Source organism: Phytophthora infestans, genomic scaffold, assembly GCF_000142945.1.
Source record: "Phytophthora infestans T30-4 supercont1.5 genomic scaffold, whole genome shotgun sequence".
Lineage (NCBI taxonomy): Eukaryota > Oomycota > Peronosporomycetes > Peronosporales > Peronosporaceae > Phytophthora > Phytophthora infestans.
Window position 1 is genome coordinate 622,043 of NW_003303754.1, and position 27,875 is coordinate 649,917.

A 27,875-nucleotide genomic window follows, 5' to 3' on the forward strand; every position below is an offset into this window, starting at 1 on the left:
GGGAGTTTGTCAATCGTTGACGCACCTGTGAGCAAGGACAGTGCGGAGACTGCTGGTGTTGCAGCACCAGCCGTGTTGCAGGATCCTGCTGAAGAAATCGAGGAAGGTTTGGAAGTGAGGAAGCACAAGAGACGCAGAATAAAGAAGAAACCTGCAATGGTGGAGAAGGAGACAAGTGGCTTCGAGATTCAACCTCCATCAAGAGAGCCCTGCCTAAAGCGACCAAGAAGGAAGCAGAAGGCGAACGTTCGATTGTCGGATTACGTGGTAGGCCTAGTGCAGGCTATGACTACGGATGTGCAGATTCCGACGACGTACAAACAAGCACGTGCAAGCAAGTACTGGCAGCAGTGGAGAGCTGCAATGTTGGTGGAACTTCAATCGTTGAAGGGTCACAAGACCTGGAAACTTGTACCCCGCAAAGATGCCAAGAAAGTGAAGGTGATAACGTGTAGGTGGGTCTTTGCTGTGAAGCGAGATGAGCGTGGACGAATCAAACGTTTCAAGGCGCGACTAGTGATCCATGGATTCAAACAACAAATTAAGATTAACTATATGCACCTGTGATCCGGTTCGAAACCATACGTGCGGCTATCTACTACGCTGTACAAAGAGGTTGGGAGGTGTTGCAATTTGACGTGAAGACGGCTTTTCTGTATGGAGACTTGGACGAGACTATCTTCATGGAGCAGCCTCCTAAATTCCAGGTGGATGGACCTGGGTCCATTTGCAGATTGTTGAAGAGCCTGTACGGACTGAAGCAAGCACCGAACGTTTGGAATCGCACGCTTCATGCGAAGCTTGTTGCGATGGGCTTTACTAGGACGGACGCTGACTACGGCCTATATACATTGAGGAAGGATGGTGAAGTCAAGTTGCTACTGACTGTTTACGTGGACGATCTACTGCTGATGGGCTCACGTAACCTGTGTGCCACAATCGCTGCCTCACTGCAAGAGACATTCGAGCTCACGACGATGGGCACAGTCAAATATCTCTTAGGCGTTGAGATCCTGATTGACCGGCCGCGCCGGCAAATAGTGTACTGCCAGAAGCAGTACGTACTGGAGGTGTTGAAGCGTTTTCATATGGAGAGCTGTAATGGCTGCGCTACACCAGAAGCTACAACGCCCTCGAAGACAGACGTGCCTGCTTCGAAGGAGTATCTTCCCTACAGAGAATTAATGGGTGCTCTCCAGTACCTCGTTAGTGCATCGAGACCTGACATAGCTCATGCTACCCGACACCTGGGCAAGTATCTTGCGAGCTATGATCATATGCATTTCGCACAAGCCAAGAGGGTGCTGCGTTACCTGAAGGTTACATGTGACTACGGGCTAGTGATGAATGTGAAGAGACAGACTGATGTGCAAGTTAGTGGCTACTCTGATGCTGATTATGCGAACGACCCTGTGGATCGACGGAGTATCAGTGGCTACATCACTATGCTGGACGACAACGTCATCTCCTACGCATCTCGAAAGCAAGAGATCAACGCACTCAGTACCTGTGAAGCGGAGTACGTAGCAATGGCAGAAGCGACCAAGGACTTGTTGTGGCTTGCTGGCCTATGCAAGCAGTTGAGCTGGAAGCATCCAGTACCTCAACTACTGCGGGACAATCAAGGAGCCATTGCCTTAACTGCGAAACCTGGCAAACATTCGAAATCGAAACATATCGATAACAAGTACAACGTGATCAGACGCCACGTGGAGTTGAAGCAACTTACCACCCAGCACATCGGAGCTGATGATATGGTGGCCGATATCATGACAAAGGCACTTGCAGTGGTGAAGTTCACACATTTTTGCAAGGCTATGAAAGTCTTACCTATTGTGTCGAGCGACGGCAACGTATCCGAGGACAAGGCTACAACTACGACTACTGCTACTGCGTTGACTACTGCTGTTGATGCGGAGGCTGTACCTGAGTGACATTGATGAAGACGAGGGCGATCGAGTGGGAGTGCTGTTACTAAGTGAACTGCTATTGTTTTGAGCTGTGCCTACGCTACTACAAGGTCTATGGCGGCAACTAGGATGCGCGTGTGTGATCGCGTCGACTTCCAAGTGCGTCGCCGAGATCTAATGGGAGTGTGAGCTATAAACTTACCTGCGTGTCGAGCGCCAGTGCATTGCAGTCTGCCAGTGTCCGGTGCCCCCACCTACGAGCCACCGTCCACTACCAGTGTCTGCAAAGACACATCCCAAGGACACTTATGCGCCTGGCAGTGCAGCTTGCGGCTGCACTACAGCCGGCTATACTGAGTACACATGCGTGCAATGGCGAAGGACTATACCAAGGACTGTATGCACAAGGACATCGTTGGCTGTGCGCTGCCAAGATGGTGTACTCAAACGAGAGTGCATTTATCTAGAGTTTAGTATTGATTTATTTGCTATTTGTATACTAATCTACTTTTGCGGTACAGCGGTGTTCTGGCGGAGGCTGCTCCACACTTTGCGTTTTGACGCCTGCCGCTCACCAGAGAGCAGCAGAGAAGAGAGCAGCCTCGCCAGACACCGCAGTCCTGTCGCGGCCTTTTGCCCGGCACTTACGTGGTTACGTTACTTCCTGATTAGTTTCCTAAAGTTGACATTTAAGTGTATTTACATTTAAATGGCTCCTACTCTTAGAAGCGATCGACACATGGAGAACAATCCCCCCGTGACGAACCCTACGTCACCACCCCTCCGTCCCGAAGATGGCAGCAATCTTCCGAACCTACTCGAACTGTGAGTCGTTAATGTGATGGAAGTCGTTTCTATCCATGTCGACTAACTTCAGAAGTTTAAGTAGTCTATCCGCGTTGGCAAAAATTGACTACAAATGCTATCAAGAGTAACGGGGTCAACAGCACCTTGCGCTTGAGGAAATCGGCTTTCGAGAGTATACAAACTCTTAGCGAACTGCAGTTCACAGGTCCTTTGTCAAAGGAAGCGAAGTAACCGGTTAGAGGTACGATGCTAACGGAATGTATTTATAGGTAGGCAAGCTTGAGTTACTTTACAAACTATGAGTCACCTGCCAATAGTTGGCCTTTTGAAAATCTGGTACCATGTACCAGATATCCAGAAGTGTGACCTGTCATCTTCATGTAACCAGAGGTACACTTGGGTACGTACCCCGTTAAATTCTTTTATGTCAATCGGAACAATAGGCCAAAGTATTTGTTACCAATTTGGGGGGTTGCACCGCCAGACTCCCGCGATGGAACGAAATTGCACGGGGAGTGGAACGAGTCAATTTACTGCGGAGCTCGTCGCTGACACACCTACGCGCTCACTCCCTTCCATATATATTAAGCGTGGTATAAGCATAAGTATCGGCATGTATTCAGTATTGGATCTACAAAAACGAGCTGCAGACTACGCTTTCCAAATTGCTTTCCCAACTTTCTACCTCACTCTCTCATGTTAAGGCCGATACATAGTTGTAAGTAAGAAACCAGTGGAGTGACAAACGCCGACGGCTATGAGCGGCACTTTACGGGAATAAGCACTGACTAATTAGGAATTCAGAGCTACAGTAAAAATAATAGCATGCTAGGCTCACGTGTCCAAGACGCTTGCATGTTGCTATCAAATAAAATCTTGCACAGAACCTACCCACCTTACACAAAAAAGAACTATGACGAAACTGTAATCCCGATGTTGCTTACCACTGGCACCGAAGCGCAAAGACGAGCACAACGTATAATCGTCTCGCCTCCCACGCTGAACAAGAACCTCATTGATAGTGTTAGGCTTCTTGTCTACAGTTATAGTGGGGAAGGCGCCAGTTGCCTTCACCTAACGCTACTTCGGTATCTATCTATCACGGTCGCACGAACAAACTTTCTGCGTCAAGTTGATAGAAAGGTGAAGGCGTGAGCGCTCGGCATGCACATTACCACCGCTTATTTCTTCCTACCGTTTTAGGCCGTAAAGGCAGATTCATGAGTCGTTTTCAGGACGCCTCAATACCAGCGAGTCCAGAGCTTGACTTTCTGCCGGTGATGAGGGACATATGTCCATGCTCGCGTACATTCTCGGTGCCCGACACCTCATTTGTGTATTACAACCAGAGGTTTCTAGTAGCTCTAATTGTAGGGACTGTACTATACTTGCGCACTACGTTAGCTCATGTTACTACTTGATTCCTAAATGAGTGCTTGAAAATTCAAAAATATTAATATCAGCGAATGCCGGCTGTACTATTCTGTTACTCCCATCCATGTTATCAAGAGGTAGTATGGTGCTGCCTACCGACGCCTATTGTTCGTGCTCTTGTAAACTTTTTACACTTGTGTCTCTAGTCTATCGCTCAGACAAGATTAATCAGTGACAGTGCGGGACCAAAAGCAGCGGCAATTGAACGATGTGCCAGTGCAATTGGGGAAACCCCTACGCAATTTTTTTTAGCTACGTTGCAGACCGATTAATATATATCGTGCTCTACGGCTCATCTGACATTCTACTCTGGATCATTCGCTATGGTTTGCCTTTGAAAAGGGCGTTCACTACGGGGTGAAATTTGACCACGCCAACAAGCTTCGTGAAGCGGTTTGAAACAAAACAAACGAGATCGTATTCATTAAAAGCGGCAATACATCATACACTCGTTTCCTGCTCGAGTTTGGCTTCAGAAGTACTGTTTCTCTGCTAGTGCATCATTCGGTCTCGCGTATCCCCCATTCTCATCCTTTACCCCGCAGTAAAAAAAATATCGTGCAGTGAGCGGTCAGACAGCTGACAGATACACGTGAAGCCGGGTTGCCCCTTCCTCTACTACTTTCACAAGTAAAAAAAGACACTACTTCGCCATCCACATGACCCAACCATGTGATGGGATATTATTTTGCAAGAACGCTGACATATTAGCTAATATTTATTGTTTAGGCCTGGATATTATCTTAATGCAATACTATATAAAAAAAGCTCATTTAATTTTTTTAATCTAATCTGCCGAAGATGGCATTCTAGCGTATGTTTGGATTTGGGTTGGGTGAGTTTGTAAGCTGATATGGGCATTATTCAACGTTTTACTAGGGGTGTTAACAGAAAGGGATTATACAGGCTGTGTAAGAAGTGATGACGCTTGGGTGGAGAAATCCGCCCCATCGAACCGGTAATACTACTAATATTCTTTTAATGTCGATTTAACGATTTATGCAGCGTGTTTTTTTAGTAGGTACCTAAAAAGACAATCAGCAGACGTGGTGAGAGGACTGTGTGTGGGTACGATGCAGCGGTGCATCGAAAGAACGCGTAACCACAATGTTGCTCGGCGATATCGATGGTAACAAGTACGCGCCGTTTGCCATTACTGCACAAGTACTTCTTTACTTGCAGCAGGCTTACGCGCAATTACATAAGTCAAGCGAATTAGTTGATCAGCCGCCATGGAGGAGGTAGAGCCCCAGGCGTCACCAAAACGCATCAACCCGGCTTTGGGTTCGCCAGTCCAACCACTTCCATCACTGAGTGTTGCGCTGTGGACTCGAAACGTGTTTCAGCTACAGCGCGCAGCAATGATTGAACACACCCTGAAGCAGGAGCACTACTCAAATGCATACCATTGGAAGCTCTGAGTACAAAGTCGCACCGTTCGGTTCGCTCTCCCCAGATAGACTCAGAGCTCACAAAATTAGCTTGACTGGCTTACATAAGAAAATTAAAAAAGCTAAACTACCGTATTTCGCATGTAGACCGATACACCCCATGTTATGATGGATAGGTGTCCCTTCAAAAATGATGTAAAAAACTGAAGAAACAAAATCTCAATTTTTAGACAGTTGTCTCTTCGATGATGTCTTGAACGGCGGCGTCATCACTTTCACTACCGGTAGCCCTTTTAGTAGCGAAGGTTTATCGAGTTGGGTCACCAACTGACTCGACGCAATGCAGCTCGCACTCGGCTCCAGTTTGCTTCGCTTAAACCCATTAGAAATTGTAGTAGCAGGAAGTGATTTCCACGCATGCTGAATCCAGTCACATATCAGGATCCTATTGGGTCTCGCAGCTTGAATGTTGTGCCACCAGCTCGGGGGCGGGTGATCTGTGCTTGCATGTCGTTCTGCCATAGCAGACGCAGGCATGCCTTCAGTGGGAAATTCCAGGCGACATCCGCTGGCTGCGAGACAGCGGTCTCGCTCTTCGGCACTTTCATTAGCACTACGTTGATTGATGCAGCGTAAGTTCTCCACCTTTTGCGTCCAGTGGCCACTAAAATCATCCCACAAGAGCAGCACCGGCTCTTTTAGAGAGGGACGCCATCCAAAGTGGTGTTTTAAAATAATAACATACAGATCTTGATTCCATTACCCTAAAAAACAAAAAAAATAGTTTCAGCTGGCTAACTTTCAATTAGCGCACGTAAAACTATACCTTTGCTGTTACCATGAATTAGCAAATTGTGTTCTGCTTGAATCACCTTGACGACGTCCCAAACACGAATACCGAACCCATTCCTTTTTCCAGTATTTTCTGCTTGGGTTTCTTCGCTTTTTGAGGGCTTACCTTTCATAGCTATGCTTTCCGCTTCGTGGCGTCACTATTCATTCCTCAGTCTGTTTTATGACGTAAGTGGGGCAAGGTATGCGGTATTGCAGTTGAAAAATGCCATCGCAAGCCGGAGCCCTTAGCGAACTCGTGTGTACCTTATTACGCTCAGCTTCTAATAGTGAATTCTTTATAATAATAATAAAATGAGGCTTCCCGACGCTATCAACACAGAATGGATCGTCTGGAATACATGAATAACGTGAAAGCATATCCAAAGTCTTACTCCATGATTGATTACCAGCGCTATCTCTAGTATTGTTGCGCATAACAGCGAGCAAACAGTTCTCGTCCCATCGCTTCTTGTAGTATGCAGCAATGAGACGCCCATCCTCTCGCAAAGCTTCCCACTCAGTGCGTTCTTCCGGCTTGAGGGAAGGTAACAGATCCGTGGTCAAATAGAAATCCTTTTCGGTGTCATGTAACATCATCGACTGGGTGACAAAGTCATGACTGAGACGCTCGTGACCGCGCACAACCGCCATCCTGCACAATGGGTCGTTACTGAACACCACGCGCTTCCCGACAGGAAGTTTACGCTTGAGCGAGCGTCCAACGCCATTCTGCTGGAATCCTCCCTTCGGTAAACCTGTTATGTCCATGAGAGTGTTAAGAATATCATACTGGTCTGCAGCGTCGTCGATAACGAGGCCCACTGCATCTCCCAGTCGACCTTCAGCAATGATCGCGGCTGGGACACGCGTCACAGACTCCTCATGTAAGTAGCAATTGTCGATTTCTGGCGCTTGGCCGTGGTCGCCTACAATGACAACGATAGTGTCTTTGAGGAACCCTCCTTTCTCCATACGGTCCATGAAGTTGTTAAGCTCCATATCGGTACAATACCTCACTTTCATGTACCTTTCGATCCTGCCTGCGTGTTCCTCGCCTTCGTACATGGCTGAAAAGTCAGGCTTTGCAGACTTTTCGAACCAGTAGGGCCATGATGGGTACGGTTCGTGACTTGAAATTGTGTAGTGAGTGATAAACATGGGCTTCTTTGGCTCCCCACGCTCCATTCTTTTTCTTTGCTTCTTCAGCTGGATCAGTAACAAGTCGCCTACAAGTTGAAAACTGACGTCATCATGGACACCCCAGCCAAACCCTCGATGTTCAGTGCCTCTCCAGTCAGCAGGACTAATTTTGAACCTTTCTCCCGCTAACGACTTCATCTTATTGGCGTCCCACACATTATCATATCCATGCGAAGGCAAGAAGGTGTTCCAGTTGTCAAATTCTAATGTGGATCCCGTAGTGAAGAATGTCTCATATCCCTTTTCAGAGAATAATTGCGGTAGTCCCCACAGCTGGGTTTCTAACTTACCGCCAGTGAACCCGCTCTGTGTGCTGCTGCGATACGGAACTTGAGCGAAAAGCAAACTTTCTAGAGAGCGACTCGTGGGGATACTGGACCAGATATTGCGCAGGGCAACGCCTCGCTTCGCCCATCGGTGGCGTTATTGTCAAATTTGTGCCTTTGAACAAGTTTGACGGGTCTTCCTCTCCCACGAGGTATCGCGAGTCTCGGTACCGGAAAGATTCCACTCCAATGATTAAAACATTCGGCGGGTTGTCGTTGTCAATTGTGACGTTAAAGGCGAGCTCTCCTTTGAAGCCTGCGGTGCGTCTGAATCGTGTATCATCTCCAAAGCGCTCATGTTCTTCGGCCTTGTCAATAAACTTCTCTACCCACGGTCCATCCCCCATTAGGTTTGCAAGTTCGACCTCCATAGGAGCAGGCTCAAATATGTGGAGGAGTAACTCGTTCAGTGTCATATTTAACCCTGTGTATACCACGAGCGGAGTGCAAGCGATCCGGACTGCTACTGCAAGCGCAGGTTCAACCACGAGGCCCAGGATGACGACAGCAGCACGTAGAGCTTGGTAGCTTGTAGTTGGCGCTTCGGTCGCCTTCTTTAAGGCATTATCAGTCGATCTTGTGCCATCTTCTAGAGTCATAGCCTTGTATTTGACACCTCCCGCACCGTTCTTCGACGATTTACCGATAGTAACGGGATTCAGTACTAGCTGGGTTGGGTTCCAGAGTGCCAGATTAGCCCACCTTGTCCAGACTCGCACCAACGCAAACAGTGCAGCAATAATAGCAAGATAACATGCAGTCACGTAGGCTACCTGGACTTCATCACTGGATATCGGAGCGTCTTTGAGATGTTCTCTCTCTCTCTCTGATCAACGAAGCGACGAGACTGAACGAGAAACGCATGTTGCGGTAGACCACAAGCATCATATCAGCTATGCAAGGCGCCATCACGCCTAGAAACAGCAGCCACGAGACCGTGAAATTTGCAATCTCCCCAACAATCTTCAACGACATCCCGCAAGTTGCTTTCAGGCGCTCTAGCGCCATTTGCTTGAGAGTATCGAACATCCAAAGCGCAGTCGCGAAGTACGTCGTGCACACAAAATCTTCGAGGAATCCAAGACTTAGCGCTGATATCTTGACGACTGCGGTGTTATCCGTGGAACTTCCGTACATATTCACTAGAGTTTTGAGAGCGAGACAGCGACTGACGGAGAAGTAGAACTGGACAAAAGCGTAAACGATGAGCCATCCTAACCACGGAAGAGAGCGTATGTCCACCGCTCGAAAGTCCTCGAATCACCAACTCCATTCTTTACTTTTTTGTAGCGTTTTCATTTGGGATGACGTGCTCGTCCCTGTTGAACGAGCGTAGATCGGAAAAACGAAGCCGAGTTGAATCCATGTCGCTCTGGTGGCGATGGAGCCGTGCCCTTGATTCCATGGAGGTTTCTCCGCCACACACTGAATTTAAAAATGAGATTGAGGCTGATACGGAGTTATCCTGGTACTGTCCCATTAGAACGTATTACTTCAGTAAAATGTAATCGACGTGACATTATTCACTCCTGGAGCAAATCTAAAAACAAGACTCATCGGTGGGATTAGTGTCAGCGGACTCATCAATCTCTGATGGTGGGACTCAGCAAGGCGTTTATTTCACACTATGCGATAGGGCACAGATTCGATAGAGTTTTATTTAAAAAAAAATACTTTATTCTGTATCGTGATGCTGATATATCCACTGCCCAACTAACGTTTGATATAACATTTGTACAGCTGGACAATATCTTCAAGCGGACACGCGCTATTAATAAGCCAATCGTAATAACGCATTTCGCAAGAAAAACCGACGGGTGAGAAATTTGCAGAACGTTTTCTTTCACTTATTTTCGAGCGCACTCTGTAATCCATCTGTACCCACTCTCCCACAGTTCACCTGAGAGTTCAAGAACGATGCCACGAGGACGAAAGCGTGCTCCTGGGGGCGGCAGCCGACAAGCGATTAAATACGATAACCTGGTTGTTTACATCCAATTAGTGTGTTTCGCTCGTCAGAAATGTTTACCTCACGTCCAATCGCAAAAGGCGAGAGACGGTCTGATCGTGCGACAAATCCAGTCATTGTCGCAGGTCGGTAAATATTGACCAATACGCGCGCAGTGTGACGTTGCTGGGTATACATGTATTAAGATAGTCGGTAAGATGAAACCTATATATAAGAAAGGCCGAGTATACTCATGCGAAAAGGAAGGTCAAAGCAGGAAGACAGGGAATGCGTGACAGATAAGTCCGTACAGTATTATAAACAATTCGGAACTAACAGTTTCTTTTATTTCTCAAACTGTTTACTGTTTATCTTATAAGTTCTGAATAAGCACATAATACCAAACCCTAAAAAAAAAACTACTGTATTGGTAAGACCATGGACTTCGTTTAACGCCGGTAAACGATCACTTTACTATTTGCATTCCAGCCCCCAAGCTCTTCATATTCTCGGCCAACGTTCAAAAACGTAATATGCGTCTGATAGCGGGCGTGTTGGCAGGTTTTCTGATAATCTGCGAAGCCACTTCGGCGAGTGAGTCCGACCATACCATGGCGTACCAGACGGCCGGCACGGATAATACTCAGCCCACTGACGCTGTGGAAAACAGCATCGCGAGCAAGCGGTTTCTAAGGGCCGACGTGGTCATGAACCGTGGCGTAGAGAGAATCTTCGAGGCTCTGAAAAACCTGCTACCTGGAGCCAAGATAGTCGCGAAGGACGGGGCGTCATTTTCCGGGACAATCGTGAGAAAAATGCTTGGCGATAAAGCCTTTCGGAAACAAGAGTTTGAGCGCTGGATTCGATCTGATATAGACGGAACAGCCCTTCGGCAAATGCTTGGGGACATGAATAAGAAAGGAAGAGCGGAGCTTCTAAACAGATATACTGCTTTCCTTGGCTCAAAGGATGGACTTGTATACTACAAGCCAGGGCCTATTGCCTAGGAGAGTGACAGTTTCAATACGAGTTAGGTCGCTTTTCAATCAACATGACGCCGGCTTTTTCATCAATTCAGACATCAATTCGAAACACCGCAAGTTACGGTTATTTTACATCGTACTTAAGGAACTCGACAGCTAGGCAGCGGACTGCTTTGAATACCGGTAACCACCGAAGCGGTTACATCGTTAACTCTTGAATAAAAAATATTTTTTTAAAAAAACTATCGTAATTTTCTTTAGTTTATAAATACCGTCAGTTTAGGGACTCAACACTGTATTTTCTCAAATAGCACTCATATATAGCCAGGGCATCCCTGTAGCACCCAACGACTCGCTAACAGTTTTTTATAGGCCAATTTTCTACAAATAGTTGCAAGCCTAGGATATTGATCTCACTCGACGATGAGCGCGCAATTCATCGATGCGTTGGTGCAGCTTGTCTAACAAGTAGACTATGGCCCTCGGAAGCACGACCTGCAGAAGATCAAGTCCCGCATACCGTACATGAAGGACCGATACGTGCTGGGCGCGTGTGATGGATTCGGAGGCACCAGCACTGGTGTTCGTTGGCTCGTGTGATTTGGTGGCAGGGGTACGTGGGTATACACGTATTCCGAACGACCCCCAGCATGTCTTTGACATCCTCGGAACAACCAACATTCGGGAGTTCGTAGAGAAGGGTGCAAGGGAGGAGCAAGAAGAAGGCCGATTTTATTCGTCGGGCCAGTACAGCGTACACCTGCCAAACTACTACTCCAAGCTCGTATTTCCGCACAGCGAAGCCTATGTGTATAGGTCTGAATACTGGCTTCAATCTGGAAACCGTGAGTCCCCCATACACGTCGACCACGGTCGTGTGATTTCGTACCTACCCCCGTGCGCGAAGACGGCCTTCAAGATTTGGGTGGTATTTCCATCAGCTTCTAAGGCGACCACATCCTTCAACTACGGAATCAAGGAGGACTCCTTGAATAGGACCTACGTACGCCTGGAAGTTCGGTGCTTATCCAACGACCCGGCGATGTCGTGTGCTCGAATAACCTGGTGTTTCACTCGGTACTTCTCGTCTACCAGAAGGGCACTGCTGAAAAATACAAATGGGGCGGTGTTTTGGCGACGTTGTGGTTTGTGAAGTGGACCGCGTTGCATCGTTTCGATATGCAACCAAGCTGGCATCAGGAAGCAAAAAGGATTCTGTTGGATCGTGGGAGTCTCTGCTAACAGCGTACTCTACGATGGAGGGACGTGTGTATGACCAGGCAAACTTCGAGCGTGAGAAGAAGCTATTCTATTAAAAGTTAAGGGCTCTGAGAAAGCTCGTCGAGGCGCGAATGCGAAGAAAAAGAAGAAGCGGAAACGGAATGAGAAGCTAGCTGCCGTATGGGCTGCCAAGCACCAAAATTGACTGCAGTACACTTTGCTCCTAATCAGAATTCAAACTTCTGATAATGCATTTCTTTTTGCATCCTAACTTGCACTTTCGATTTGGGGGACTGTTTCGACGTACAGGTAGTTTTCAAAGTACTTCTGCTTAAACTTGTACAAACTACTTTTTGTCAAATATAAGTTCTAAAACACTTGTAGTTACGATCGCCTCCTCTGAAACTATGGGTTTTGCAGCCTATCTTGCACATTAACGATAAGTGGACCCAGCTTGTTTGATGCAGCATCGAAACACTTAGCCGCACCATTTGTACAAGCCAGATTTGGTCACTCTGTATAAACGACCTCCACGCGCTTTTTTATTTAGCGTAAAGATCCAACAATCAAACACTCTGACACAGTTATCTCGCAGCCTAACTTGCAATATTTGTTTTCACATACATTTGTTAAGTAATTGGATAAGCTCAAGTAATATCTTAAAGTTTCTACAGGCCAGATTTGGCGTCTGTGTATTAGTCTTGGCACGCCAGAGCCTACGTGCGCTGCTTCTCCAGGATTCAGAATCTGGATCGGCCGCGGCCCTGGTGCCAATTATAATCAGAGAGTGTCCGTAAGGACTGATTCATTATTCACTGAGTCGTAACAACGGTTTGTACAAGCGGGAAAACAATAGGGCTGTCACTGAGGTCATGTCAATGTGCTTTTTGTATAGTTTTTAAAACGCAGCCTATCTTGTCCGTCGACAAGCGCACCATCTTTGTGAGCTGTTAGCATCGGTACGGTAGCTACCGAATCACTTCTACAAACTAGAATTTCCGTAACCGACTCTTGTTTAGAGATAACTACTTGAATTTATGAATGCGTTCACCTTTGCAGCAGCAAGTTTCTATACTACTCATGAGGTATTGTTACTCTATTTCTAGCGCCGGACCAAGGGAGCGCGGCCTACCAGCACTTCCCGAGGCACTTCTACGCGACTTCACCCCTCTGTAAACCGGCGTTTCTCTTCCGTGTATGTCAGTAACCCCGCATATATATTCATAGCGTACAGCGTGTGGACGCAGGATCCGTACTTGAACCAAAAGTTGCACGGACACGAGCGGGATTGCATATTCACGGGCCAACCCGATGCAGGCATTCCCTGCGTCTCCACATTTGCAGTGAGCTTGTTCAATTGCGAAGCGATCGGCAGGTCCTCTTCTGTCTTCTTTCTCATTTTGTCATAAACGCGGGGCGACGGATGGCTAACAACACGGACCAAGTCACGTGACGAAATGTCGGGAGGATTGGATAGCAGGAAAGCAATGCTATTTCTCGAGGTAAAGTACACTGACAGTAGCCCGGCTTTAGCCATCGCTTTGACACATCGCACAAGTCTTGCGTCTAGCTCGCAAGTAGCTGTGAAGGGTCTTGCAGCGACACTTTCGCTTTCACATAGGACCCTCAGAAGTGGTATGAGAGTGCCGACCTTGAGCTTTGGACGCAGAGTGACGTCTCTTTTAATCGCAGCATTGTAAGTCTCGCAGGGGTTTTTGGTGGTTGCGTAATCGTTTGGTGTGTGGAAGCACTGCCACCACCCGAATCGTTGGTTCAACCACACTTTCGAAAAGTACTTCGAGAAGTCCTCTAGATCTTTGCGCTTTGCCCAGCGCTCTTGCACTGCAGTTAGCTTATCCTGGAAGGCGACGTCGCTCGTGGTAAAGTACAAGTCGTGGACATCAGCCATTACCGATGTTGCTATGCTGAAATCCATGGAACGTGTTTTCTCGAATATCTTCTTCGCCACATGAAAGTAACACATCACGTATGTATACTCGCAGTCTTCCCCAAACACCTCTTAAACGGCATTCCACTGGGTTGCGTCGGCATCACCCATCACGTAGCGAACAGTCAGAGACTTACCCACCACAGTAAGAAAACGCGGCGAAGTAGCTGGAGCACCTCGGTGTGCTGGTCTTGTTGCTGCTGCGACACAATAAAGACCGCCCAGAGATGGAAGTGTCTCGCTCTTTCCGAGATCCCAACAACGATGACCGGGTAGCCTACTTGAGTGAGCTTGTCCGTGGCGTCCAAGTGTAGAATAAATGATACAGCGTCCCGATTGGCACGGCGTAGAAGTTTCTTAGTGCTAAATCCAATCACAAAGGGATTAGCATCGCTCCCGCTGTCTATGACAGCATTGCCATTCACATCTGTGCGTTTCGTAAACGTATACGCAGATGCCTCTTCTCCTTGACTGGTAAAAAAGGTTTCCTGCACCTTACGGTGAACGGCGGCACGCAGGTCGCTGCCACCAAGCCGCCCCTCGACATGGTGTTGCGCAAAGCGCTGGGCTCTCACCAGCGGTGGTGCGGTGGCCTCAGTTAGATTGAAAAGCTGGGCTATCGCGCTCCAAATTCATTTCGGCTTGAGACCTTGACTAGCCCAATCCATCACTGCCGTTTTCATTGCGTTTGTTAGCACGGGGGCGCTTGCGACGCGGGCAGGGGTAGCATGGGTGTAGGCTTCTTCGATCGTTACGAGTTGCGTCTGCAGGCACGTCATGACGCGACCTCTCCGGGGGCAGACAACAGCTGTCGAGACGTTCTCGCAGGTCTTGCACGCGCAAGCCAGGCGCTGCATCCGCATTGGATGCGAAGTGGCGTTCATGCATACATAGCACTGTTTGAGATCACTTTTCGCAACACGGAACTTCTTAAGGCCTCCGAGTAGACGGTCGGCCTCGATCTGGGGCGTCGCAGCCGCGAGTGTGAGCCAATGGTGTCGGAAACCCATGAGGGGTGCTGGGGGGAGCCGGGGGCTGGCTTAGCGGGGTGAGATTGCTGAATGGTGGATAGTAAAGAAAAGCCCGAACCCCTCGAGGATTACTGGCTGTTTCTTTCGTGATAGCACTTTGACCATTGGTCAAAACATTCTGCCGAGCTAGCGTCTCCGGGACAAGAGTGCTGCCGGTGGTCTGGTGGTGTCACAATCACAATAACGAGTGGTTGATAGGTATCGGTCGGTGCCGCATGGATTTCCGGAGTGCTGATAGTATACTTTTGGTGTTTTGTTAACAAAGCTGGTGTAAACAGTACTCCCTCCCGACAAGCCAGCAGCTATTAATATTAATACAAGCGAGAAGTGGAAATGTACCAGAAGAGGCTTGAGGTGATTAACTTTCATGACAACAACGGAATGCAGGCTACACTAGACAAGTTCTACCAGCACCTTGCACAATAAAAGCGTGAAAATAAACGAAAACGGATTTACGAATGGCTGAAAGACCGAGAGCGCATTGATTCCATGTGTTCGTCGTCAGTAAGAGCTGAACTAAAAGAAATCCGTAAAGTTAGCACTGCAACGACTACTTCTACAGCGGGAAAATATATTTTGAAAGCGTGGGAGCTCTCGTTGCGCGAAGCGGGCGTTCCGGTGTCACGATTGATGCTACACTGAAGGCACAGGCCAAAGCCGAAGATGTAGGTATAGTACCTTTTCGTGGTAGCTGGGTGTGACAAACCGGTTTTTAAATCGCCATGGACTGCAAATTCTCGCCAAGGCGCGGCAAGGACAGAAGAAGCCGGCGGATATGGAGGCAGACGTGAAAGAATTCTGAAATAATGTCGCCAAAACTAAAGAGGAGCTTGGTGTCGATAAGTTTTCAGCGCAGACCAGGGTGGAGTGTGTTTTGAGTATTTGCCGAAGTATACTACTGATCCCAGTGTAAGGCTGACGAAGACCTTGTGCACCCAAACGCCAGAAGAAAAGAATGAGAATAAAGCGATCCCGTACAAGAGAGGCAGGCAGTAGCTTTTTGTACTTAATGATGGGAACTAGACCTGATCTCGCATACTTCCTACGAGAAGTCAGTCTTTCTGGTAAAGCCAGGAAAACCTCGCTGGAATGCCGTTAAGAAAGGTTTGGAGTACTTGAACGGTACGCGCGGCCTTGGCATCACCCTTGGCGGAAAGCAATACCTAGAGCAGTATAAGTCAAAGCATTATCTCAATATCATAGCAATCGAGGAAGCACCACACCGTTGCTTTGTCCACAACAAAGGCCGAATACATAGCCCTACGCCACTGCATGCAAGAAGTTATTACTTAACGCTTCTTTTAGTAAATCTTAAAAACGAAAGTTCGCATGCTATTACTCTATTTGAGGACAAGTAAAGTTGTTTTAAACTCTCCTACAGCCCAGAACCGCATGGCAGAAACAAACACACTGACTTTCGATATCACTTTGTAAAGTAGAGCGAGAAGAATTTGAGATTCGATACTGCAATACCATAGAAATGGTAGCAGACATTTTTACAAAGGCACTACCAAAACCCTTTTTTATACATCTAAGAGGGTCACTATGTAAGACACTCATACAGAAAAGTATACAGCATCAAATTTTTAAAAGCAAAAACAAATTAATTAAATATTAAAGCTTAGCACGAGGAATGCCCTCAATTGAGTACACCTCATCTATTGTCTCAAAGACTTGTCAAAGGTCTTCCTGGTTAGGGAAGTAGTGATAGGTGTCGGAATCGATGAACACAAACTTGTTACCAACCCAGGCACGAGCGATACAATGCCGTTTAGCCGCCCATTGTCCAGGCCGCCTACCTATAATCAGCAGAACCGATTTCGACTCCGCGCGATGGATGCAGGTCACTTGGGTCTGTTCTTGAACCACAACCTTGTGTTCAGGTAAATCAGCTGTTTCCGACGCTTCTGCAGGCATTTCTGCAACGCATCCATGGTGTAGGCCCCGTACAGTGGATGGCCATGATCCAGACTGTGCTCACCTCTACCAACCGAGCCAAAATAGACCGCAACATGACTGGGGTGATAAAATCCCTAGTCTGAAGAACGTTGCTGATCGATAAGAGGCCGCACATTGAGTATCGGTCCGGGCAGGGTCTCTTGATGTTGGCACAAAATTGATGTGCGAAGACTGACAAGCATATGTACATGTATACAAAAGATATCATTGTGGTACTGCGCAAATCACATAAACCATACCAAGCTTTATCGGACCGGGTGACCTTATCGGACCTATGTATTGTACACAGTTGATCTCAGATATGTACGAGGTTAGGGAAGGACATATCTGATGTCCAATGACGCAAAAGGTCAAAGCGTGGTCAAACAGACTGTTTTATAGCCGGCAGGAAATGGCCTGAAACGCCCTCTGGGCTGAGAAAATTCCAATTTTGTTTTTCTATGCATTTTGGGCATGAGAGTCACGTGCGCATGAGCTGGCCAATTTAACAATGAGGCCGAATCGCCATGATCGTCCGGATAATTTTGCATCTGTCCGGTACATTAAGATTGCCAACAGCCAGGTATCAGAGCCACTATTGCTAATTGGTTAATTACCTGCCAGTAAAAACGTGCCGCTTGTAATTGCGTTAGAATACAGATATCAAATGGTTTGCAGCCTCTCACTTTCTGTCAATCAGGCGTCGACGGCTCACGTTGGCGGTCAGTCTTACGTTTTTCAACGCAAATACGCTAATTTCCCGTACGGGCGGCTGCACGGTCCTTCAAGCCTCAGGTCGCCTCTGACACCCCTCCCCTTCCAACGATGTAGCTCAACTGGGAGAGCGCAAGGGTTCGGCCTTGAGGATGCCTGTTCAGATTGGGCAATCGTTATTGCTTATGCTGGGGTTAGCGGCCTTGTGGCGAAAATCAAGTTTGGTGGACAGATCAGATCAGCAAGAAAGATGACTGTATACGTGTGTTGAGGTCGACATGACTTAATGCTCTGAGGAAGGGTGAATGCATTCACATTTAAATGTTTGTTCTACATACTAACCTCCTCAAGAACAGCCTGCGTGTATCCAGGAGACGGGTCTTGGATTGCAGCTGTCTGGTGCAGTTGGCGGTGGCGCTGGGTCTTGGCATTTAGCGCGCCGGCACAGTGGACCCGCTGGAGGTGCGTGAGGACCGCAATCGATCCGCGACAGTTGATGCTGTGTTTGCCTTTCTAGTACGTGAGTACTTCCCCAGCTCCAGAACTCGATCGCGGCAGTCCGCTGACGTTTGGCTGAGCACGAAGCCGTCGTCGAGAAACAGCTTCATGTACGCGACTAGCTGCCTGGCCTTCGAGCGCTGCTGCTTCGGTGCTTCGACGTATAAGCGTGGCTCTTGCGAGTACCAGGTAAACCAAGTCCCATGAAGGTAGGTTGCTGATCCTCTACGCTGTTTTTGCTTGGGTTTGCTCACACCTGAGGTTTTTTCATCTTGAATGCTTCTTTTTCGCGTTATAGCTACATGATCACCGTTCAGCTTAGCCTCAAGCAGATCCATGCGGGCGTTTTGGCGCTTGGAATTTTCGATAAAGTGTTTAATAACAGAGGCCTGGTGCTCGATGATCTTCTGTTCTTGGCTTCGTTCGATTGGTATGGATGATGAGGTGGATGCTTCTATGTTGTCATTACAGGAATGATGCGCTCCTGCAAGATGCGTCGACCCAAGTAAGAAGTCCGGAAGCGTACGTCCATCCTGCGTAACAATGGTTTCGAGTCATTGCACCGCAGGTCTATTGGGCTTCAAGCCATTTACGAAGGGATAGGGTCTAACGATGCAAGCGTTTAGGACATCCAGAACCTTTCGGTTGACGTTGCAGCTTTCCGTCTCTAGTTGATAGCAAGCTGCGAACAAGACTCGTTTGAGCTCGGCAATCGCGTCAGGCGTGTCTGCGTCAAAGCTGGACAGGTCTTGGAGAGGGACAACGTCGTCTGGTTTTGTCTCGACTTAATACATTGGCAATCATGTGGTCTTCTCTACTTGTGCTGAAGATGTAGTTGAACCCTTTGTTCGGGGTGCTTAGGTTCCAAGATCCGCGATCAAAGATCCCGAGCGCGGTCATCTTCTCGCAATTGTTGGTATGCTGGGCCCCACCACGACGGAAAGCGTGCGACGTGAGAGCAGCTGACACATCGGCGACAGGGCCGAAGCGATCAATCACACGGTTGACATGTGCGTAGATTGTCGGGACGCAACAGTACGAGGAGGGGGAGGAGCAGGCGTTGCAGGACTAGAGGTCGCCGGTGGTGCGCTTAGGAGTTTCACGAGCGGCACATCAGGTGATAGTGTGGTCGACGTTTGCTGCACTGGGTCGGGAAGGTTCCCGATGAGAGCTGGACACGGTGCTGCTTGGACGGAGAGGGCGAGAGCAACAGCGATCAAGAAGCACGTTGCGAAGTCGGTGTCGGGGAAGAGAGACAAGCCTTGTTCTTCCGACGTCTTCACACGGACCAAGCGAAGGAAGAAGACGCGAGCGGCATCTATAGCGATGTTTCGCTTCTTGATCTTCGACAGGTCCGAAGCTCGTCCTAACAGGTACCAGAGCAGACACAGAAGAGCAGCATCTTCGTAGTCACTTTCAGAACATGCATTGCCATACAAATACACAACCATTTTTTTAAGTCAGCGTTTGTACATGGTGGAGCCTTTGCTACGAAGCCACCACCATCTGTTTTCAGACAAAAGTTAAATAGAGTTTTTTATTTATTTTAAGCAGCCGCGATTCTAGTGAAGCTCGGTGCTGAGAAAATTGCTCTAGAAGCCAAATTTTGGCTTTACGATAGTACTGCATTGCAGTGTATCGTGCGAGCAGTTTACCCTTCTTTCCTTCACGAAACGCAAGATACATTCCAAACTTATCCATGACGCACACAAAGCTCTTGCCACTCTTATCCTCCTCAATCCATGTCTTTACGTATTCCTCCTCAACATCCTCACCCTTAAAAAACTTGACAAATGCTGCTACAGCAGTTGCCTTACTGCAATGTGTTGCCAGGTTGCAATTCCTCCAAACCCATCGCGAAGGCGTGATCAAGAGGAATATGACAGTGATACGTCTACCACTTGACAACTGAATGAACATACACATATTTTAGAGTTTTATCGGACTTGATACGTCCGATCGAGTGGCTTGGATGACTCACCTACACCTACTAAATCCGATTGGCTAAAATTATGATTTAGATTAACTGTGCCTGGCTGGTGATATTTGCGGGCAGGTAATTGGCAGTATGTACACATACAAAAATCAAGTATGGTCCGATAAACCATCATATTCATCTATAGCAGCGAAATTGAGTGCAGTAGATCAATATGACAAAACCCAAGGTTGGTGAGACCATTGGAGACGATTTGCTACCGAGTGAAACAAGTCCACGGAGAGCGAGCCCAGCCTGCAGCGTCAGGCGCACATTGCACGAAGTCTCGTTCCCTTAAGGATTGCAACCTGATCAACACCTCCAATACTTGCATGCAAATCAGAAGAAAACTGCACCTGTGCAAAAGTTGAAAGGTCTGGAAATGAGCACTTAATGTACTCAACGAGAACAACACAGAAGAGGAAGCAAGCTTAATTCACTGATACTAGAGCTGCACAGAACTTTACGACCTTAGGAAAGGTATAGAAATACAACTTCTAGCAACTCACTACCGCAATAAGCATTCGATTATCATCGAAGTAGTAACCAAGAGTCAAAGTTCTCAACGTCTTGACGGAAATCAACTACACCAGCTGGGATACGAACTGTCCCCAACTTGGGACAAAGAGAGGCTGTGAATGATGGGTCCTAATTTGTGAAATTAGCGTACAAGTTATTGTAAAAAATGTCTTACCATACAAAATATGTTCTGTGTACAACCCTGAATAAGTCAATTGCATCACCTTTTACAGGAAAGGTGAATCAATGGTGGCCAGGAAACTCGATGAAGACAGACTTGTAAATTTCAATCTCAACTCTTTTTTTTCTCTCATCTACTCAAGAAATAGTTCCAATTTCCGAGTAGACGTAGATCAATACATTTCAAAGTAGACGTCGATCAATACTGATCTTGGATTACCTATGTAGCGAATTCGTCCATTTTTGAATCTAAGGAGAAAAACTGACTTTTGTGCATGGATGTTTGACATTTCATACAGCGACTGATTTTTATACTGGGGAAGTTTATGCTTAAAATGTGTTTCACATATCATGTGCTCAAAGCTATCGCACCCAGCACCGATGTCAACGGTTTGTTGGCAGCACTTACCAAAACACAAGCCGCCGAGTCCGCCGAACTGCTGCGCTGCGCAGCACCTGTCCGCCAGTCCCGCTTCACTGTGCCGCCCTTGACCGCCAGTCTCGCTGCGCTGCACTACCCCAGTCCAACGGCCGCGCTGTGCCCCACTTGAAAGTGCCGGTCCGGTTGTGTTTGGGGGAAAGAAAACCCAAATCTTGACGGAGTGCCGAGCGTTTGGAGGAATGTAGGACACCACGCGTCCATGGTCCACATGCACTGATGTTTCTCGGTTGTCGACTTACAACCAGAATTCAGGCTCGAAAAAAAGACGTTGGCTTAATGGAATTTATATTCTAGAGTAATATCCTGATAGGTCGATGGATAGCCGGTCCGGGGGACTTGTTCTATTTCTAGCCATTGTTCTTGTTTTGTTTTCACTCCTTCTCGGACATATATCGGAATGTTATCCGTCATCTAAATATCGTAGCGTGCTCGATATCGGTTGGGATTTTATGGTGTCCCGACAGCCAGCCACATCGTTACATGCCTGTCAGTATACCAAAGCAGGCTTTTCACTCTATACAGCTTCTTCCCACGATTCGATCCATTGACCTTGATATTTTTTGTAGACCTCTGCAAGATTGTATTAATTAGGCCCGTAATATCCTGTAGCAGCTGTACTGCGCAGCTCGTCAATATAATTGGACGTCATATTACCGTTAGCCAAGTAACTAAACTGCTTCACGACTAGGGAGCGGCACCGGACGCCGAGCAAAGATAACGCGGCGGAGTGACCCGGCACACTAAAGCAATGGAGCACAGTGTGACCTAAGGGCAGGGGGGCGTAGCGCCGTGAGACCAGGAGCAGTGGGTCACAGCGCGGCCGTTGGACTGGGGTAGTGCAGCGCAGCGAGACTGGCGGTCAAGGGCGGCACAGTGAAGCGGGACTGGCGGACAGGTGCTGCGCAGCGCAGCAGTTCGGCGGACTCGGCGGCTTGTGTTTTGGTAAGTGCTGCCAACAAACTGTTGACATCGGTGCTGGTTGCGATAGCTTTGAGCACATGATATGTGAAACACATTTTAAGCATAAACTTCCCCAGTATAAAAGTCAGTCGCTGTATGAAATGTCAAACATCCATGCACAAAAGTCAGTTTTCTCCTTAGATTCAAAAATGGACGAATTCGCTACATAGGTAATCCAAGATCAGTATTGATCGACGTCTACTTTGAAATGTATTGATCTACGTCTACTCGGAAATTGGAACTACTTCTTGAGTAGATGAGAGAAAAAAAAGAGTTGAGATTGAAATTTACAAGTCTGTCTTCATCGAGTTTCCTGGCCACCATTGATTCACCTTTCCTGTAAAAGGTGATGCAATTGACTTATTCAGGGTTGTACACAGAACATATTTTGTATGGTAAGACATTTTTTACAATAACTTGTACGCTAATTTCACAAATTAGGACCCATCATTCACAGCCTCTCTTTGTCCCAAGTTGGGGACAGTTCGTATCCCAGCTGGTGTAGTTGATTTCCGTCAAGACGTTGAGAACTTTGACTCTTGGTTACTACTTCGATGATAATCGAATGCTTATTGCGGTAGTGAGTTGCTAGAAGTTGTATTTCTATACCTTTCCTAAGGTCGCAAAGTTCTGTGCAGCTCTAGTATCAGTGAATTAAGCTTGCTTCCTCTTCTGTGTTGTTCTCGTTGAGTACATTAAGTGCTCATTTCCTGACCTTTCAACTTTTGCACAGGTGCAGTTTTCTTCTGATTTGCATGCAAGTATTGGAGGTGTTGATCAGGTTGCAATCCTTAAGGGAACGAGACTTCGTGCAATGTGCGCCTGACGCTGCAGGCTGGGCTCGCTCTCAGTGGACTTGTTTCACTCGGTAGCGAATCGTCTTCAATGGTCTCACCAACCTTGGGTTTTGTCATATTGATCTACTGCACTAAATTTTGATTCCATGATTTATGTGGTTTACACAGTACCACAATGATATATTTTGTATACATGTACATATGCCGGTCAGCCTTCGCACATCAATGTTGTGCCAGCCTCAAGAGCCCTGCCGGACCGATACTCAATGTGCGGCCTCTTATCGATCAGCAACACTATTCAGACTAGGAATTTTATCACCCCAGTCATGTTGCGGTCTATTTTGGCTCGGTTGGCAGCGGTGAGCAAAGTCTGGATCATGGCCATCCACTATACGGTGCCTACACCATGGATGCGTTGCAGAAATGCCTGTAGAAGCGGCAGAAACAGCTGATTTACCTGCACACAAGGTCGGGGTTTAAGAACAGACTCAAGCGACCTGCATCCATCGCGCGGAGTCGAAATCGGTTCTGCTGATTATAGGTAGGCAGCCTGGACAATGGGCGGCTACGCGGCATTGTATCGCTCGTGCCTGGGTTGGTAACAAGTTTGTGTTCATCGATTCCGACACCTATCACTTCTCCGGCTTGCGATGGCATTTTTGAACTGCAATACCGCATACCTTGCCTCACTTACGTCACAAAAACAGGCTGAGGAATGAATAGTCACGCCACGAAGCGGGAATATTAGCTACTGTCACAAGTACTTGTTTACTTGCGGCAGGCTTACGCGCAATTAGATAAGTCAAGCGATCAGCCGCCATGGAGGAGGTAGAGCCCTAGGCATCACCAAAACGCATCAACCCGCCTTTGGGTTCGCCAGTCCAACCACTTCCATCACTGAGTGTTGCGTTGTGGACTCGAAACGTGTTTCAGCTACAGCGTGCTGCAATGATTAAACACATCCTGAAGCAGGAGCATCTACTCAAATGCATACCATTGGAAGTTCTGACTACAAAGTCGCACCGTTCGGTTCGCTTTCCCCAGTTAGACTCAGAGCTACAAAATTGGGTTGACTGGTTTACAAATGAAAATTAAAAAAGCTTAACTATTTTGAAGAATTCTAAGAAAGTGTCGTCACCAAATCTATCATCTCGTGTAGTACGAAGGTAACTCGATATCATCTGCTCGTGGAGCACTGTGTATCGGTTGCGCGTAGGTTGTTCGATGACATTAAAAAACTTGGTTGACGAACTTCGATTGCGTACCGGACCAGAGGATCCGGGGTTCGCAGCTCGACTCAGGCGAATTGGCGGCTTGAGTATGTATCGTAGTGGCGCGAGATGAGCAATGTGGACGCGTAATTTGGGATATATTGTTTTGATACGCAAACATTTTACCCTAGGCCGTTCATCCACTAATGCATTGTTCACTTTAGCCGAACCGTTTGATGCGCACATGATCCGTTGCCCACAGAGAGAGTTTTTTAAATAAGCTTACCGAACATTCACGAATCTTGAAGTCTAGCCAGCTATCCGTTCAACTACCGACGTATGATGCTGCAACGCCAGTCAAGTTAGCTTTTTTGCGGTGTATTCGGACATGACCTGGATTCAGTGCTCGGGCGATACAAAAAAGAACTGTATTAGTAATTCTGCGCAACAATAGTAAAGAAATGAGAAAGGAGAAGAACTTTAATAGAGTAATAAGTATTGTATCCTCCCGCTAATGGAAATTAAATCCTGAAGCGGCAGCTCCGTGCGAGCTCGCTTACACTGTATTTGGACAACAAGCAGTCAAGAAATTCCCCCCTCTCCTCGTCCTTTTCGAATCGAGCTGATGGTCATTGTAAAAGGTCTTATTAATTTATTTGTGCGTTTGACCGCCACGGATTTTTGAAATACCTCGTGAATTTACTCAATCGTGTAGACGAGCGCTAAAAAATTGGTTCATTTCGAGAAGGAATGAGGGCTTTTGACTAAAGACACTGTTTAAAAAAGCTATAAGCTTGCCGCGTTGAAGAAGAATCTCTATTACTGTACCGAGAACGGAGCTAGACCGCGGTATTACGGTCGATCGTGCTCTGGGCCACCATCCTGTGCATTATTATACACTTAATCCTTCGTCGCTGTCACTCTCAAGAGCTCTTTGACCCGACAAACTGCTAGATCCAGTAAGGTGACGTACACGAAGGTGTTGAGTTGAGACAGTGTCCGAGTCGATATAGTGTAGCGAGTGCATCCGATGTTTACGGGCATCGTAGCATAATCGTCAGCACCGTGTACCACGTCGGAACGGTCTCACTGGACTCAGGTGCCAATTCTTGAGGCTCAATGAGCGGTGTATGAGGCCGTCATCAGGTAGTTCCCGTATAGTGCGAGGCAAACGCCCCTTCAAGTGTAGAAATATCGTATCTCGTTTGACAATAGCGCGGTATGCCTTCGCGCGTACCAAACACGTAAATATTGATAAGGGAGGTCATCTTTGTGACCTTGAACACGTAAAAAAAAACCACAATCGACGAGTCTTTTGAACGCAGTCACGCATGGACATTGTACCTTGTGAAAGGGCGAAGCATCCCGGCCAAGTAGAGAATTCATCACGCGGCGGGTCGAACGCGAACCTGAGGTAATTCTGGAGGGTATCCCGATTGGCGAAGACCTCCTGGATCGTCCCGTCGACTGCTGAGTATGCAATTCTGCGAGCTTCTACAGAAGGAAGTGGAGTATGTCGCTATTTCCCAGGACACCACGGAGTCGGATTTAAAACAGGTTTGTCATTTGCCAAAAATTGTTGAAATGCTCCATGAAATCTTCATTAAAAAAAGTAATTCAATACCAGCGGCGAGAGATCGTGGATGGTGCTGACATTTTCACCGATCAGGCCCCGGTGCGAGCTGCTATCAACGGTCGAGTGCTTGTGATCGATGGTTGGTGAAACAGTTCTCATCTTCCCACCCGATTCGAGTGAGATGGTTCGAAGCAGCGTGGTCGGGGTCTTGGCACATGTCGAGCTTGGGCGTTGTAAGTCCGAACAAGTGCTACCAGGTATAACGGGAGAAGTAATTAGTCCGATACTTGCTTACACAATAGTGTTGAGAAAGCTCGCAATAGGACGCCTGGATTATTGGTGTAAAACAAACTCAACACTAACATTATTTGACCTGGCTACTCAAATACAAGACATCGCCTTATTGGATAATAATACGGCTGCCTACCAAATATCGACCGGTAGAGTGGCAATAATTCACCTACTTATGTAATGAAGCGGCCCATTACATTTTGGATCTGTCAAATGGATGATAATCTATGCGAATAAAATAGGAGTAATAATCCGGTTAAGTAGCCCCCCCCGTGCTCGTTTGCTCGCAACTACCTAGTTGGGAACGGCTCACCTTCCGTTTGTGATTCCATAAATAGCGTTTCCAAAATGCGACGTCTCATCAAGTCTAAGTTTGACATCTACCTTGACAGTGGGACAGACGAGCGCGTCCAGCGCGACCTCTCGAGTATCATCCAGTTTGACGATAAGCAAGATAAGGCTCCGGTCCGAAGTATGTACCCTTTTATCGATCACCGCGCATGGTATCCTCCGTCTAAGTACCCCGAGCTTCAACACGTCCTTATTGTTCCTGGAGTGGTTTGTGTCCAGCGTACCTTGTTTGTGTTTTATACACACTGTCGCTTATCGTAAGCACAAGCCCAATAAAACGGTTTCTCGTTCCTCATTCCTGATATTAATGAACGTGGCTTCAACGCGCGTGATACCATTCGCAACCCACATCTATGTCTTTACGACCAAAAGCTTGTACGCATTACACTCCGCGATAAGCCGTCGACACACCGTAGCTACTGAGTCAGCAACCGTGAATGCGGTCTATGAAATGCACTTTTTTCCAACTCCCGGCTTCGTATTACTCCGTTTGAAGTACTTATACTTCTTCGTGCTAGAAAAATTGAAAATCAGTACGACGACAAATCGTTCAAGCCCTTGGAGCTGAAGGCATACGACTCCGACTTTATGAACGAAAACAAAGAATACACTGCGTTTTTTTTACCCTTTACATCGACCTCCTGGCCTTGATGGTACCTTCAAGGCCAGGAGGTCGATGTATCGGGTAACCACAGGACCCACTTCTAAGCCGACAACCACGTCACAACCTCTACGCCATCCCAGGAGCTCCCAACGTGAGTCACGTCAGGTTGAAAAGAAATAAAAAGATGAGAGCAAGGAGAAGAAACCCGATTCGCCTGACCTCCCTCTTATGGCAAGCCTACTTTTTCCGGTTATAAATCAAATTTGTCCATCCTGTAGGAACAATTATCCTCCTTCCTCGCTTTATTATTTACAGCTCTTCTGTAGCGTTAATTAGTTGATCTCGTAAAAATACAAGCCGCATTCAATCCCCCCCATCGTTCTGGAGCTCCTGCCATCGTAGTTCACTTCGTCTCCCTTCTTCCTTCAATCACTCGAAAACTTCCCTCCGTCTAGCCAAAGGTAGAAGTTCGTATCATTCTCCCACGCATCGTTTGCGCCTGTCTCACGGTAACATCGCTTCGCGACCTGTAGCACTACCACTTGTGGATGACCAACCGGATGACAACCATCCACTTGCTGTTGTTCAGCATCCCGTAACTCAACAGCTAGCTGCCCTGCAGCTGTTCGTGGATCAAAGACTCTCTGCAGGTTCGGTGCCAGCGAGCCCGCGCTCACTTGAGCAATATCCTCGTATAGCGTTACCAAGCAGACATAGACGATCGGGTACGTACGCATCCACTTCGGGAGATTAAATGTTTGCGCAAGGCATTCCCTGTCCTCGACC

The 27,875-nt window shown here is 47.4% G+C and overlaps 3 protein-coding genes across 3 annotated transcripts; 2 read left to right on the forward strand and 1 right to left on the reverse strand.

The window, feature by feature from the left end:
- Positions 1-6,893: 6,893 nt before the first annotated feature.
- Positions 6,894-7,375, reverse strand: PITG_04087 (uncharacterized protein; the record flags this gene model as incomplete). Its single annotated transcript, XM_002905751.1, has 2 exons — positions 6,894-6,910; positions 6,997-7,375. The coding sequence occupies 2 exons, from the start codon at positions 7,373-7,375 to the stop codon at positions 6,894-6,896; spliced, it is 396 nt and encodes a 131-aa protein (XP_002905797.1).
- Positions 7,376-10,383: 3,008 nt separating this feature from the next.
- Positions 10,384-10,857, forward strand: PITG_22724 (secreted RxLR effector peptide protein, putative; the record flags this gene model as incomplete). The annotated part of the gene is made up of 1 exon (XM_002905752.1): positions 10,384-10,857. The coding sequence occupies one exon, from the start codon at positions 10,384-10,386 to the stop codon at positions 10,855-10,857; it is 474 nt and encodes a 157-aa protein (XP_002905798.1).
- Positions 10,858-25,386: 14,529 nt separating this feature from the next.
- Positions 25,387-27,806, forward strand: PITG_04088 (uncharacterized protein; the record flags this gene model as incomplete). The annotated part of the gene is made up of 6 exons (XM_002905753.1): positions 25,387-25,395; positions 25,768-25,824; positions 25,937-25,982; positions 26,535-26,692; positions 27,020-27,099; positions 27,788-27,806. The coding sequence occupies 6 exons, from the start codon at positions 25,387-25,389 to the stop codon at positions 27,804-27,806; spliced, it is 369 nt and encodes a 122-aa protein (XP_002905799.1).
- Between the last annotated feature and the right edge of the window lie 69 nt (positions 27,807-27,875).